This window comes from Glandiceps talaboti, chromosome 21 (assembly GCF_964340395.1).
Source record: "Glandiceps talaboti chromosome 21, keGlaTala1.1, whole genome shotgun sequence".
Lineage (NCBI taxonomy): Eukaryota > Metazoa > Hemichordata > Enteropneusta > Spengelidae > Glandiceps > Glandiceps talaboti.
Window position 1 is genome coordinate 15,509,249 of NC_135569.1, and position 18,445 is coordinate 15,527,693.

Consider the following 18,445-nt stretch of genomic DNA (forward strand, 5'->3'; position numbering starts at 1 on the left):
AGCTGATATAGGTAATATAGAATATTTGTCTCAGTTAGATTCAAAGAAAGTTTTTAACATATTGTTTTTGTTCAGATGTTCGTCCACTACATTCAGTTCGATGGTCTGACCGTCCACGTAAGTAGATTTAACCCAGTAGGTTTACTAGCAGTAGCAGCAGCTGAGAGGCAGTCGCATATAGTGTGAAATAGCTGATAGAAAGACATTGTATATTATGCAATACTCAACTAAGTCTGTCTTCTTCATAGATCTAGAATGTTGCTTTGCTCTTTGCTATCTACTTATCCTACTATCGGTGTCAACCCGATAAATAATAATAATAATAATGTGAATTTATAATGTACCTTTCCTCCTGAGAGCTCAAGGCACTCACAAATATTACCCCGAGCACAGATCAATGGCAGCACAACAGCCCTTTATACTTCCTCAACTCCCTGGGGAGCATACAATCCATTGCAGCATTTATAAGCACATAGGATTAAAGTATTCACATTGCAACCTCTATCCTACCAGGTCCTCAATTATACAACTGGGTTGACTAAGGCACAATCATGGTTCAAATCTTGCCCAAGGACTTCGTCATCCAGAAACAAATGGCAGTGCTTCCAGATTCCAAGCCAGACACTAACCATTTGCCTATCATGACTCCACATGTCAAAATTTACCTAACTTGTTAGAATACCTGTTTGTAGACATTTACATAATATTAGCATATATATAAATTATGTTGGTTTTACTTTAATTAAGAAGCTCTCATTTACATATGACTTCATTTGAATATGCAAATAGTCTGACATAGTTTTGTTGCTCGCGGCTTTGCAACCAATCACATTGAGTGTTCATTTACATAATGACTTCATTTGAATATTCAAATAGTCTGATGTGGTGTTGTTGTTCCACATTGCGACCAATCATTTTGATTGTACATTTACATAATGACTTCATTTGAATATTCAAATAGTCTGAAGTAGTGTTGTTGTTCCACATTGTGACCAATGACTTTGAGGATATTTTCAAACTTTAATAATGGGATGACACTGATAGTAGGACTAGCAAAGCAAAATAAGAGATTTGTGATGTAGATGAACTATACTTTAAACTGGCTATTCTTGTCTTCATGTACATTTAGTTCTAGCTGCTGGCGTTTGCTGTGTACTTTGTGTGTACTCCTCATAAAGACTTCTTTATCTCTCAACTTTAGCCCATGTTGCCTTTCTTGGTACAAAGTGCACTTGCATTTTGAGGCAAAAATACTTTTTGAGGTGAAAAGGGGTCAGTATTGAAAATAAAATTGACCTTGCATCTCTCACCTGCCGCTTTAGTTTGCACATTGAAACTTTAAACTGTACAATACTATGCTGGTAATATCTGATAATTAGCACTATATGCAAGTATGTGGTATTGGAATGGATATATGGAATGGATATATCTGTATTAGTGTCACAAGATAAGCACATTATTGTGGCAACGCCTTGGCCACCAATTTCAAACAGAAACATATCTTAATTTAGTATGTAGTGTGTGTCTTGGAAGTTGTTACTTTCTTCAAGAAAGTTTCCTATTTTCAGTTAAAATCATGGAAAAAATGCGGGGACACCTTGCAAAATTTTGAGGTAGACATCAACATTTTATTAAGTAACTTACAGATCCAAAATGACAACCAAATATTATGAAAAAATGAAAAATTGATGTTTCCTTGAAAACAGGATGGTGTTCCTATATATTAGAGGACCACAGGCAAGATTTTATATTGATGATAGTTGGATAGATTTTACATTGACGATAGTTGGATAGATTTTACATTGACGATAGTTGGATAGATTTTACATTGACGATAGTTGGATAGATTTTACATTGACGATAGTTGGATAGATTTTACATTGACGATAGTTGGATAGATTTTATATTGACGATAGTTGGATAGATTTTACATTGACGATAGTTGGATAGATTTTATATTGACGATAGTTGGAAAGATTTCATATTGACGATAGTTGGATAGATTTTATATTGACGATAGTTGGATAGATTTTACATTGACGATAGTTGGATAGATTTTATATTGACGATAGTTGGATAGATTTTACATTGGCGATAGTTGGATAGCTTTTATATTGACGATAGTTGGATAGATTTTATATTGACGATAGTTGGATAGATTTTACATTGGCGATAGTTGGATAGATTTTATATTGACGATAGTTGGATAGATTTTACATTGACGATAGTTGGATAGATTTTATATTGACGATAGTTGGAAAGATTTCATATTGACGATAGTTGGATAGATTTTACATTGACGATAGTTGGATAGATTTTATATTGACGATAGTTGGATAGATTTCATATTGACGATAGTTGGATAGATTTTACATTGACGATAGTTGGAAAGATTTCATATTGACGATAGTTGGAAAGATTTTATATTGACGATAGTTGGATAGATTTTATATTGACGATAGTTGGATAAATTTTATATTGACGATAGTTGGATAGATTTTATATTGACGATAGTTGGATAAATTTTATATTGGCGATAGTTGGATAAATTTTATATTGGCGATAGTTGGATAAATTTTATATTGACGATAGTTGGATAGATTTTATATTGACGATAGTTGGAAAGATTTTATATTGACGATAGTTGGATAGATTTTATATTGACGATAGTTGGAAAGATTTTATATTGACGATAGTTGGATAAATTTTATATTGGCGATAGTTGGATAGATTTTATATTGACGATAGTTGGATAGATTTTATATTGACGATAGTTGGATAGATTTTATATTGGCGATAGTTGGATAGATTTTATATTGACGATAGTTGGATAGATTTTATATTGACGATAGTTGGATAAATTTTATATTGACGATAGTTGGATAGATTTCATATTGACGATAGTTGGATAGATTTTATATTGACGATAGTTGGATAGATTTCATATTGACGATAGTTGGATAGATTTTATATTGACGATAGTTGGATAAATTTTATATTGACGATAGTTGGAAAGATTTTATATTGACGATAGTTGGATAGATTTTATATTGACGATAGTTGGATAGATTTCATATTGACGATAGTTGGATAGATTTTATATTGACGATAGTTGGAAAGATTTTACATTGACGATAGTTGGAAAGATTTTATATTGACGATAGTTGGATAGATTTTATATTGACGATAGTTGGATAGATTTTACATTGACGATAGTTGGATAGATTTTATATTGACGATAGTTGGAAAGATTTTATATTGACGATAGTTGGATAGATTTTACATTGACGATAGTTGGATAGATTTCATATTGACGATAGTTGGATAGATTTTATATTGACGATAGTTGGAAAGATTTCATATTGACGATAGTTGGATAGATTTTATATTGACGATAGTTGGAAAGATTTTATATTGATGATAGTTGGAAAGATTTTATATTGACGATAGTTGGATAAATTTTATATTGACGATAGTTGGATAGATTTTATATTGACGATAGTTGGATAAATTTTATATTGACGATAGTTGGAAAGATTTTATATTGACGATAGTTGGATAGATTTTATATTGACGATAGTTGGAAAGATTTTATATTGATGATAGTTGGATAGATTTTATATTGACGATAGTTGGATAAATTTTATATTGACGATAGTTGGATAGATTTCATATTGACGATAGTTGGATAAATTTTATATTGACGATAGTTGGAAAGATTTTATATTGACGATAGTTGGATAGATTTTATATTGACGATAGTTGGATAGATTTTATATTGACGATAGTTGGATAGATTTTATATTGATGATAGTTGGAAAGATTTTATATTGACGATAGTTGGATAGATTTTATATTGACGATAGTTGGATAGATTTTATATTGACGATAGTTGGAAAGATTTTATATTGACGATAGTTGGATAGATTTTATATTGACGATAGTTGGATAGATTTTATATTGATGATAGTTGGAAAGATTTTATATTGACGATAGTTGGATAGATTTTATATTGACGATAGTTGGATAGATTTTATATTGACGATAGTTGGATAGATTTTATATTGACGATAGTTGGAAAGATTTTATATTGACGATAGTTGGATAGATTTCATATTGACGATAGTTGGATAGATTTTATATTGACGATAGTTGGATAGATTTTATATTGACGATAGTTGGATAAATTTTATATTGACGATAGTTGGAAAGATTTTATATTGACGATAGTTGGATAGATTTTATATTGACGATAGTTGGATAGATTTTATATTGACGATAGTTGGATAAATTTTATATTGACGATAGTTGGAAAGATTTTATATTGACGATAGTTGGATAGATTTTATATTGACGATAGTTGGATAGATTTTATATTGATGATAGTTGGAAAGATTTCATATTGACGATAGTTGGAAAGATTTTATATTGACGATAGTTGGATAGATTTTATATTGACGATAGTTGGATAAATTTTATATTGACGATAGTTGGATAGATTTTATATTGACGATAGTTGGATAAATTTTATATTGACGATAGTTGGATAGATTTTATATTGACGATAGTTGGATAGATTTTATATTGACGATAGTTGGATAGATTTTATATTGACGATAGTTGGAAAGATTTTATATTGACGATAGTTGGATAGATTTTATATTGACGATAGTTGGATAGATTTTACATTGACGATAGTTGGATAGATTTTATATTGACGATAGTTGGATAAATTTTATATTGACGATAGTTGGAAAGATTTTATATTGACGATAGTTGGATAGATTTTATATTGACGATAGTTGGATAGATTTTATATTGACGATAGTTGGATAGATTTTATATTGACGATAGTTGGATAGATTTCATATTGACGATAGTTGGAAAGATTTTATATTGACGATAGTTGGATAGATTTTATATTGGCGATAGTTGGATAAATTTTATATTGACGATAGTTGGAAAGATTTTATATTGACGATAGTTGGATAGATTTTATATTGACAATAGTTGGATAGATTTTATATTGACGATAGTTGGATAGATTTTACATTGACGATAGTTGGATAGATTTTATATTGACGATAGTTGGATAGATTTTATATTGACGATAGTTGGATAGATTTTATATTGACGATAGTTGGATAGATTTTATATTGACGATAGTTGGATAGATTTTACATTGACGATAGTTGGATAGATTTTATATTGACGATAGTTGGATAAATTTTATATTGACGATAGTTGGAAAGATTTTATATTGACGATAGTTGGATAGATTTTATATTGACGATAGTTGGATAGATTTTATATTGACGATAGTTGGATAGATTTTATATTGACGATAGTTGGATAGATTTCATATTGACGATAGTTGGAAAGATTTTATATTGACGATAGTTGGATAGATTTTATATTGGCGATAGTTGGATAAATTTTATATTGACGATAGTTGGAAAGATTTTATATTGGCGATAGTTGGATAAATTTTATATTGACGATAGTTGGAAAGATTTTATATTGACGATAGTTGGAAAGATTTTATATTGACGATAGTTGGATAGATTTTATATTGACGATAGTTGGATAAATTTTATATTGACGATAGTTGGATAGATTTTATATTGACGATAGTTGGATAAATTTTATATTGACGATAGTTGGATAAATTTTATATTGACGATAGTTGGAAAGATTTTATATTGACGATAGTTGGATAGATTTTATATTGGCGATAGTTGGATAGATTTTATATTGACGATAGTTGGAAAGATTTCATATTGACGATAGTTGGAAAGATTTTATATTGACGATAGTTGGATAGATTTTATATTGACGATAGTTGGATAAATTTTATATTGACGATAGTTGGATAAATTTTATATTGACGATAGTTGGATAGATTTTATATTGGCGATAGTTGGATAAATTTTATATTGACGATAGTTGGAAAGATTTTATATTGGCGATAGTTGGATAAATTTTATATTGACGATAGTTGGAAAGATTTTATATTGACGATAGTTGGATAGATTTTATATTGGCGATAGTTGGATAAATTTTATATTGACGATAGTTGGAAAGATTTTATATTGACGATAGTTGGATAAATTTTATATTGACGATAGTTGGAAAGATTTTATATTGACGATAGTTGGATAAATTTTATATTGACGATAGTTGGATAGATTTTATATTGACGATAGTTGGATAAATTTTATATTGACGATAGTTGGAAAGATTTTATATTGGCGATAGTTGGATAGATTTTATATTGACGATAGTTGGATAGATTTTATATTGACGATAGTTGGATAGATTTTATATTGACGATAGTTGGAAAGATTTTATATTGACGATAGTTGGAAAGATTTTATATTGACGATAGTTGGATAGATTTTATATTGACGATAGTTGGATAGATTTTATATTGACGATAGTTGGATAAATTTTATATTGACGATAGTTGGAAAGATTTTATATTGACGATAGTTGGAAAGATTTTATATTGACGATAGTTGGATAGATTTTACATTGACGATAGTTGGATAGATTTTATATTGACGATAGTTGGATAGATTTCATATTGACGATAGTTGGATAGATTTTATATTGACGATAGTTGGATAGCTTTTATATTGACGATAGTTGGATAGATTTTATATTGACGATAGTTGGAAAGATTTTATATTGACGATAGTTGGATAGATTTTATATTGACGATAGTTGGATAGATTTTATATTGACGATAGTTGGAAAGATTTTATATTGACGATAGTTGGATAGATTTTATATTGACGATAGTTGGATAGATTTTATATTGACGATAGTTGGATAGATTTTATATTGACGATAGTTGGATAGATTTTATATTGACGATAGTTGGATAGATTTTACATTGGCGATAGTTGGATAGATTTTATATTGACGATAGTTGGATAGATTTTACATTGGCGATAGTTGGATAGATTTTATATTGACGATAGTTGGATAGATTTTACATTGGCGATAGTTGGATAGATTTTATATTGACGATAGTTGGATAGATTTTATATTGACGATAGTTGGAAAGATTTTATATTGACGATAGTTGGAAAGATTTTATATTGACGATAGTTGGATAGATTTTATATTGACGATAGTTGGATAGATTTTATATTGGCGATAGTTGGATAGATTTTATATTGACGATAGTTGGATAGATTTTACATTGACGATAGTTGGATAGATTTTATATTGACGATAGTTGGATAGATTTCATATTGACGATAGTTGGATAAATTTTACATTGACGATAGTTGGATAGATTTTATATTGACGATAGTTGGATAGATTTTATATTGACGATAGTTGGATAGATTTTATATTGACGATAGTTGGATAGATTTTATATTGACGATAGTTGGATAGATTTTACATTGACGATAGTTGGAAAGATTTCATATTGACGATAGTTGGAAAGATTTTATATTGACGATAGTTGGATAGATTTTATATTGACGATAGTTGGAAAGATTTTATATTGACGATAGTTGGATAGATTTCATATTGACGATAGTTGGAAAGATTTCATATTGACGATAGTTGGAAAGATTTTATATTGACGATAGTTGGATAGATTTTATATTGACGATAGTTGGATAAATTTTATATTGACGATAGTTGGATAGATTTTATATTGACGATAGTTGGATAAATTTTATATTGACGATAGTTGGATAGATTTTATATTGACGATAGTTGGATAGATTTTATATTGATGATAGTTGGATGGATTTTACATTGACGATAGTTGGATAGCTTTTATATTGACGATATTGGATAGATTTTATATTGACGATAGTTGGATAGATTTTATATTGACGATAGTTGGATAGATTTTACATTGACGATAGTTGGATAGATTTTATATTGACGATAGTTGGATAGCTTTTATATTGGCGATAGTTGGATAGATTTTATATTGACGATAGTTGGATAGATTTTATATTGACGATAGTTGGATAAATTTTATATTGACGATAGTTGGATAAATTTTATATTGGCGATAGTTGGATAGATTTCATATTGACGATAGTTGGATAGATTTTATATTGGCGATAGTTGGATAGATTTTATATTGACGATAGTTGGATAAATTTTATATTGACGATAGTTGGATAAATTTTATATTGGCGATAGTTGGATAGATTTTATATTGACGATAGTTGGATAGATTTTATATTGACGATAGTTGGATAGATTTTATATTGACGATAGTTGGATAGATTTTATATTGACGATAGTTGGATAAATTTTATATTGACGATAGTTGGAAAGATTTTATATTGACGATAGTTGGATAGATTTTATATTGACGATAGTTGGATAGATTTTATATTGGCGATAGTTGGATAGATTTTATATTGACGATAGTTGGATAGATTTTATATTGACGATAGTTGGATAGATTTTATATTGACGATAGTTGGATAGATTTTATATTGACGATAGTTGGATAGATTTTATATTGACGATAGTTGGATAAATTTTATATTGACGATAGTTGGAAAGATTTTATATTGACGATAGTTGGATAGATTTTATATTGACGATAGTTGGATAGCTTTTATATTGACGATAGTTGGATAGATTTCATATTGACGATAGTTGGATAGATTTTATATTGACGATAGTTGGATAGATTTTATATTGACGATAGTTGGATAGATTTTATATTGACGATAGTTGGATAGATTTTATATTGACGATAGTTGGATAGATTTTATATTGACGATAGTTGGATAAATTTTATATTGACGATAGTTGGATAAATTTTATATTGACGATAGTTGGAAAGATTTTATATTGACGATAGTTGGATAGATTTTATATTGACGATAGTTGGATAGATTTTATATTGATGATAGTTGGAAAGATTTCATATTGACGATAGTTGGAAAGATTTCATATTGACGATAGTTGGATAAATTTTATATTGACGATAGTTGGATAAATTTTATATTGATGATAGTTGGATAGATTTTATATTGATGATAGTTGGATAGATTTTATATTGATGATAGTTGGATAGATTTATATTGATGATAGTTGAATAGATTTCATATTGACGATAGTTGGATAGCTTTTATATTGACGATAGTTGGATAGCTTTTATATTGACGATAGTTGAATAGATTTCATATTGACGATAGTTGGATAGATTTTATATTGCAGTTTTGAGAGATTTGTCATGCATACATTGGTCCTTAAGATACACCCTACCTGATATAATAAAAAAAAAAAAAAAAAAAAAAAAAAAAAGATACACCCTACCTGAAATTAAACATACAATATTGAATAAAGCATACTTGTATTAGTCATAAAAGTGTGTAGTTTAGTTATGAATTTTAGAAATTAATATTATATATTAATATTTAAGTTGTATACTATAGTTGCCCTGACATGATGTAGTTAGGTAAGACTGGACATAAAAATGACACTTGTTTGCTGTTCTGTTTTCAGAGGAAAGTCGTCTAGAAGCTGCCAATACTAAAGAGATGGAAGTAGAACATTTAAAAGAAAAACAAAGACTAATGGATGAAGACAAGAATTCATTGAATGAAAGGGTAAGATATGATTAAATAGATTAAACTTTACTAGGGTTGGAGTGGTGATGTCTAAATTTAGATTGATTGGTATAGGGTGGGTATGTGAGATGGTGGGGGTATCTTGGTACAGAGTGGATATGTGAAATAGTGGGGGTATCTTGGTACAGAGTGGATATGTGAGATGGTGGGGGTAAGTTGGTACAGAGTGGATATGTGAAATAGTGGGGGTATCTTGGTACAGAGTGGATATGTGAGATGGTGGGGGTATCTTAGTACAGAGTGGATATGTGAAATAGTGGGGGTATCTTGGTACAGAGTGGATATGTGAGATGGTGGGGGTAACTTGGTACAGAGTGGATATGTGAAATAGTGGGGGTATCTTGGTACAGAGTGGATGTGTGAAATAGTGGGGGTATCTTGGTACAGAGTGGATATGTGAGATGGTGGGGGTATCTTGGTACAGAGTGGATATGTGAGATGGTGGGGGTATCTTGGTACAGAGTGGATATGTGAGATGGTGGGGGTATCTTGGTACAGAGTGGATATGTGAGATGGTGGGGGTATCTTGGTACAGAGTGGATATGTGAAATAGTGGGGGTACATTTTGTATCTTGGTACAGGGTGGATATGTGATGTGGTGGTGGTAGAGATTTAAAGGAAAAGTCCAGTTACACTTTGTGATATATATTATAGCGCCCTCTATGTTTAATTTTACTGTAACAAAAGTAAGTGGGGGGGGGGGGGTAAGATGCATGTTTGTGAGAGAGGTGAACAGTACTATTTCCACTTTTAATATAGTTTGCTATTATATGTGTCATAAATTCAACCACCTCACGTTACAGTGTTTGGTTTAATGACATATGTAGCTGTCCATATTATCATGGTACTGACCGATATTAACCCAGAACTGTTTTCTACATTGACTAAAATCAACCTGGAACTATTTTGATAGATAATACAAAAACAAAGTTGTATTTTCTTAAAAATCAAACTTTATTACTTAAAAAGGTCTTCTTGTGGGTAGAAATTCTGTCATAATAGAATAGATGGTATCGGAATATTGAATTTGCATATAGCAAATATATCGCAATAGTTTATCAATGTAACTTTGTCCTTTTGTGCGATGCATGTTGTTAACAAAAGTGAGGTATATTTCTTACGTGATATGCCAGTACAAACACAGATGATCGATAGTTTAACATGTGAAACAACCCTATTTAACACATACACAGTAATAGTTCAACATCACTCAGAGTCATTGTTGTTTTTGTAGCAATGAGTGTCAGATTCAGTAGGACATCCAGGGTGCAAAGTCAAGATTAATTCTTTTTCAAATTACGGGAGGTGAAATTTCTCATATGAAAATAATATTTGAGACAAATAATACAAATAGCCTTCTTATTGGATTATTTGCCTTCAGTGCAAGGATCAATACATCAGCACTCCACTATGTGTCCTGATAATTGTATACTTGCCTTCAGACATACTACATTGTATCCATGCAATATATAATATGTAATATCAAGGCAATAATATCTAGTATATTATTTGTTTGTGATGTGCCATGATAGGATAGAAATGATGATGGCTTAGTGTGTATGTATTTATTTATTTATTTATTGCATCCCTTTCATATCTGGGGTTTATTAAGCATGTTAGGAGCAGCACTAACAGAAAATTAAAATATATGATACACTACTAAAAATATAGAGAAGATACGACTAGTAAATAAAGGTACATAAACAAAAACAAAAAAGTATACATTGTAAACTTGGCAAGAAAACACAACAAAACAAACACTGTTTGAAATGTGTGGTTTTCAGGTAAAGACTAAGAGTTCCTAATAATTTGACCAAATTCTCTATCAAAAGTATGATATGAGGTATGGTTACATCTATGTACATTAAAATGTTACCATAGTAACATACATATACTTCACCACTCATTAAAAGTACAGCCAACAGTAGTCTTGCTGCTAGACGTTCAGGCTTTCTTTTGATACCATAAGCGAACAAAGTTCGCAGTGAGGGCTTGGATGTTCCATCCTCGATAGCGATGTTCGGTCAAGTGTCGTATTCTATCGGAAGAACATCCGAGGTCTAGCAGATAGACTAAGCCAACAGATGAGCTTGTTTCTTTCCTTTTCTAACCAATCAGAATGACCCTTATAAAGTGCTTCACATTATCTAACCAATCAGAATGACCCTTATAAAGTGCTTCACATTATCTAACCAATCAGAATGACCCTTATAAAGCGCTTCACATTATATCTGAAAAACACACGGATATCATATTTTGGAAGTAATTCTTAATAAAAATTTTCATGCACTGAAAACAAACACATTGAGGAATAAGTGTTGACATGTGTAATAAAAACACTAGAGGCATGTACATGTACTGTGTGGGATCAATAATATTCCAGGGAACACTTTTGTAGTTAAACATAACACAAAACAATATTGATTTCATCAGGTCAACTCTCTTTATAACAGCAAGAAATGTACACAGAGGTTATGAATAATTAATGATATATGCATAATTCATGAGATATTACTCCCAGGCTAGTCTTTTCTCTACCATTTCAATTAAGATATTGACAGCATACTGCTATTCCTTCAATAGACTGTTAGATGTCACATGATAGCGCCAATATTGAACAATATATGACCTGTTCTAAAATTGTACAAATTTTATGAATAAATTACCCATGATTTGGCATAGGGACTGATTAAATGGGGTTATTTGAACTTAAACAGACTTAATGTCAAAGTGAGAGGTGTGCAAATTGTGGTAATGACCTCTGAGTTCTCCCTATGGTTGAATGGAATGTGCCATGTTTCCGGCATAGTTGATATCACCTGGTAGAGAATGGATTGTTTGTAGGATATGGTCTTGGTTAGAATTATTTCACATTTACTAGGTTACCTAGACAACTCATGACTTTCGCAGGCTAACAACTCTACACAACAAACATGTCGGTGTTCAAGAGAAAGGTAACCCTTCATATGGTCTGTATGTGTGTATTTGTGTGTATGTGACACTGTCTGTTTACATGTGCATGCATATTAGTGTGTTTGCATATCACATATTGGGGTAAGTGTATGACTACTATATTTATGTTGTACGTATGATTGTATTTCTGATGTGTGTGTGTGTGTGTGGGGGGGGGGTGATACATGTACATGTATGTAATACATAGGACACTGGTTTGTGTGATATATATTTTTATAAAAATGTACATACAGTTTTAAATGGTTCTGTGTCTGTGTGTATGTATGTATGTATGTATGTATGTATGTATGTATGTATGTATGTATGTATGTATGTATGTATGTATGTATGTATGTAGGTAGGTATGTATGTATGTATGTATGTATGTATGTATGTATTGTATGTATGTATGTATGTATGTATGTATGTGTATGTATGTATGTATGTATGTATGTATGTATGTATGTATGTGTATATGTATATGCAAGTGTGTGTGTGTATGTGTGTGTGTGTGTGTGTGTGTGTGTGTACACCTATCTATCTTGCTGTTTATGCACACATAATATGCATGCATGTGTAACAATACAATACATAACATTGTATTTATTTTTGTATTTATCTGTAGATAAAAGAACTAAGTGAACAGTTAGATAAAGAGAAGAGTGCAAGAAATACACAGGAAGCCACTGTACATAAACTTAGAGCTGTTATTGAAAGAAATAAGAAAATCCTAGCAGAAGCTGAGGTGAGTGACTTTGTATGTAATCATGTATTCACTTGATAATATGAAAATAATAGTACCCAATAGCACCTTTCACAGTGTATGTCATGGTCAAAATGATGTACAATTATTACCCTTGGCACAGACCTATATCAGTACAATAACTTTCTCAACTCAATAGGCAACATACGATCCATTGCCAATTCTGCCAGCCTAAAGGATTAATGCATTCACATTGCAACCTCTATCCTACAAGATCCCCAATTATACAGATGGGTTGACTGAGGCATAATCCTGGTTCAAATCTTTGCTAAGGACTTTAGCCATTTAGAAACAAGGGCCCAAGTCACTCCAGGTTGATAAACAAGTCATGATAAATTCAGACAAAATCGTCATGACATAGACACAGATTGTCATAACAGAACAACCATATATAAGTATATAATCCATATTTTCTGTTCAAAGATAATAACTTGGCTTGAGAACAGTATAGTAGGTCTTACCAAACAATTGAATGTATTTTATTGTCTGTCAAATTAATAACTTTTCTTTTCATATTTCTATCTCAACAGGGTTCAAAACAGACATTAGCAGATGAGAAAAGAGCACTGGAAATGAAATTGTCATTCCTACAAAAAGATCTTAGTGAACTAAAAGAAAAAGAGAAATCATTGGTAAGAAATAAATGATTTATTTGACTTGTACTTCATGGTATTGATGTAGATTTATGTCGATAATGAATAAATGCTGCTAGGAATGTGGTTAAAGAAGATTAGAGAAACATCACTAAAATACTCACCTGAGATGTAAAAGTCATTTAACATCGCAAGCAATAATGTTATGTAAAAAAATTGTTTTTAATAAGTTCTACAAAATATTAGAAATCTGAGTTTATTCAGTGTTACTAGTCTACATAGAAATCTGAGTTTATTCAGGTGTTACTTGTCTACACAATATGAGTTTATTCAAGTGTTACTCATCTAGAAATCTGAGTTTATTCAATTGTTACTTGTCTACAAAATTTTAGAAATCTGAGTTTATTCATGTGTTACTAGTCTCCATAGAAATCTGAGTTTATTCAAGTGTTACTTGTCTACACAATATTAGAAATCTGAGTTTATTCAAGTGTTACTTGTCTACAAAATATTAGAAATCTGAGTTTATTCAAGTGTTACTTGTCTACACAATATTAGAAATCTGAGTTTATTCAAGTGTTACTTGTCTACAAAATATTAGAAATCTGAGTTTATTCAAGTGTTACTTGTCTACAAAATATTTGGAATGCTAACATAGCAGGAGGTAAAAGAAATCATTCAAGGCAGACACAATTGTTGTAAAGGAAATAAAATGGGGATAAAATATTGTGCAATCAATACAGAAATCGAAAGTTTGCTTTTTTATGATACTTAATGACTTGAGTGGAAGCAGCTGTCTTCCGACTAATAATCTAGGAAATAGATTTAGCTTTCTTTAAAAGCTATCAAACATTCATGATTTTCAGTTCCTAATAGTCCATAATGAGCAAATACTGTAATCATTTCACATATTTTGATATGGTTGGCTGAAGTATCCTTATTGTTGACTACGATCACATTATACAATGTAGTATACAGACATGTATCTACCAATCACATTATATGTAGTATATAGACATGTATCTACCAATCACATTATACAATGTAGTATACAGACATGTATCTACCAATCACATTATACAATGTAGTATACAGACATGTATCTACCAATCACATTATACAATGTAGTATACAGACATGTATCTACCAATCACATTATACAATGTAGTATACAGACATGTATCTACCAATCACATTATACAATGTAGTATACAGACATATATCTACCAATCACATTATACAATGTAGTATACAGACATGTATCTACCAATCACATTATACAATGTAGTATACAGACATGTATCTACCAATCACATTATCCAATGTAGTATACAGACATATATCTACCAATCACATTATACAATGTAGTATACAGACATGTATCTACCAATCACATTATACAATGTAGTATACAGACATATATCTACCAATCACATTATACAATGTAGTATACAGACATGTATCTACCAATCACATTATCCAATGTAGTATATAGACATATATCTACCAATCACATTATACAATGTAGTATACAGACATGTATCTACCAATCACATTATACAATGTAGTATATAGACATGTATCTACCAATCACATTATACAATGTAGTATACAGACATGTATCTACCAATCACATTATACAATGTAGTATACTGACATGTATCTACCAATCACATTATACAATGTAGTATATAGACATGTATCTACCAATCACATTATACAATGTAGTATACAGATATGTATCTACCAATCACATTATACAATGTAGTATACAGACATATATCTACCAATCACATTATACAATGTAGTATACTGACATGTATCTACCAATCATATTATACAATGTAGTATATAGACATGTATCTACCAATCACATTATACAATGTAGTATACTGACATGTATCTACCAATCACATTATACAATGTAGTATACAGACATATATCTACCAATCACATTATACAATGTAGTGTACAGACATGTATCTACCAATCACATTATACAATGTAGTATACAGACATATATCTACCAATCACATTATACAATGTAGTATACAGACATGTATCTACCAATCACATTATACAATGTAGTATACAGACATGTATCTACCAATCACATTATACAATGTAGTATACTGACATGTATCTACCAATCACATTATACAATGTAGTATACAGATATGTATCTACCAATCACATTATACAATGTAGTATACAGACATGTATCTACCAATCACATTATACAATGTAGTATACAGATATGTATCTACCAATCACATTATACAATGTAGTATACAGACATGTATCTACCAATCACATTATACAATGTAGTATATAGACATATATCTACCAATCACATTATACAATGTAGTATACAGACATGTATCTACCAATCACATTATACAATGTAGTATATAGACATGTATCTACCAATCACATTATACAATGTAGTATACAGACATGTATCTACCAATCACATTATACAATGTAGTATATAGACATGTATCTACCAATCACATTATACAATGTAGTATACTGACATATATCTACCAATCACATTATACAATGTAGTATACAGACATGTATCTACCAATCACATTATACAATGTAGTATATAGACATGTATCTACCAATCACATTATACAATGTAGTATACAGACATGTATCTACCAATCACATTATACAATGTAGTATATAGACATATATCTACCAATCACATTATACAATGTAGTATACAGACATGTATCTACCAATCACATTATACAATGTAGTATACAGACATGTATCTACCAATCACATTATACAATGTAGTATATAGACATATATCTACCAATCACATTATACAATGTAGTATACAGACATGTATCTACCAATCACATTATACAATGTAGTATACGGACATGTATCTACCAATCACATTATACAATGTAGTATACAGACATGTATCTACCAATCACATTATACAATGTAGTATATGGACATGTATCTACCAATCACATTATACAATGTAGTATATAGACATGTATCTACCAATCACATTATACAATGTAGTATACAGACATGTATCTACCAATCACATTATACAATGTAGTATACAGACATGTATCTACCAATCACATTATACAATGTAGTATACAGACATGTATCTACCAATCACATTATACAATGTAGTATACAGATATGTATCTACCAATCACATTATACAATGTAGTATACAGACATGTATCTACCAATCACATTATACAATGTAGTATACTGACATGTATCTACCAATCACATTATACAATGTAGTATACAGACATGTATCTACCAATCACATTATACAATGTAGTATATAGACATGTATCTACCAATCACATTATACAATGTAGTATACAGACATGTATCTACCAATCACATTATACAATGTAGTATACAGACATGTATCTACCAATCACATTATACAATGTAGTATACAGACATGTATCTACCAATCACATTATACAATGTAGTATATAGACATGTATCTACCAATCACATTATACAATGTAGTATACAGACATGTATCTACCAATCACATTATACAATGTAGTATACAGACATGTATCTACCAATCACATTATACAATGTAGTATACAGACATGTATCTACCAATCACATTATACAATGTAGTATACAGACATGTATCTACCAATCACATTATACAATGTAGTATACAGACATGTATCTACCAATCACATTATACAATGTAGTATATAGACATGTATCTACCAATCACATTATACAATGTAGTATACAGACATATATCTACCAATCACATTATACAATGTAGTATACAGACATGTATCTACCAATCACATTATACAATGTAATATACAGACATGTATCTACCAATCACATTATCCAATGTAGTATACTGACATGTATCTACCAATCACATTATACAATGTAATATACAGACATGTATCTACCAATCACATTATACAATGTAGTATACAGACATGTATCTACCAATCACATTATACAATGTAGTATACAGACATGTATCTACCAATCACATTATACAATGTAGTATACAGATATGTATCTACCAATCACATTATACAATGTAGTATACTGACATGTATCTACCAATCACATTATACAATGTAGTATATTGATATGTATCTACCAATCACATTATACAATGTAGTATACAGACATGTATCTACCAATCACATTATACAATGTAGTATACAGACATGTATCTACCAATCACATTATACAATGTAGTATACAGACATATATCTACCAATCACATTATACAATGTAGTATACAGACATGTATCTACCAATCACATTATACAATGTAGTATACAGACATGTATCTACCAATCACATTATACAATGTAGTATACAGACATGTATCTACCAATCACATTATACAATGTAGTATACAGACATGTATCTACCAATCACATTATACAATGTAGTATGCAGATATGTATCTACCAATCACATTATACAATGTAGTATACTGACATGTATCTACC

General features: G+C 30.3%; 1 protein-coding gene across 1 annotated transcript in view; it reads left to right on the forward strand.

The window, feature by feature from the left end:
- The window catches only part of LOC144451301 (uncharacterized), a 64,328-nt gene that overhangs the window by 11,135 nt on the left and 34,748 nt on the right, over positions 1–18,445 (forward strand). Inside the window, exons 7-10 of the mRNA XM_078142104.1 lie at positions 76–117; positions 9,505–9,608; positions 13,207–13,326; positions 13,875–13,976. Coding sequence (XP_077998230.1) covers positions 76–117; positions 9,505–9,608; positions 13,207–13,326; positions 13,875–13,976 — 368 coding nt within the window. The remainder of the gene's footprint in view (positions 1–75; positions 118–9,504; positions 9,609–13,206; positions 13,327–13,874; positions 13,977–18,445) is intronic.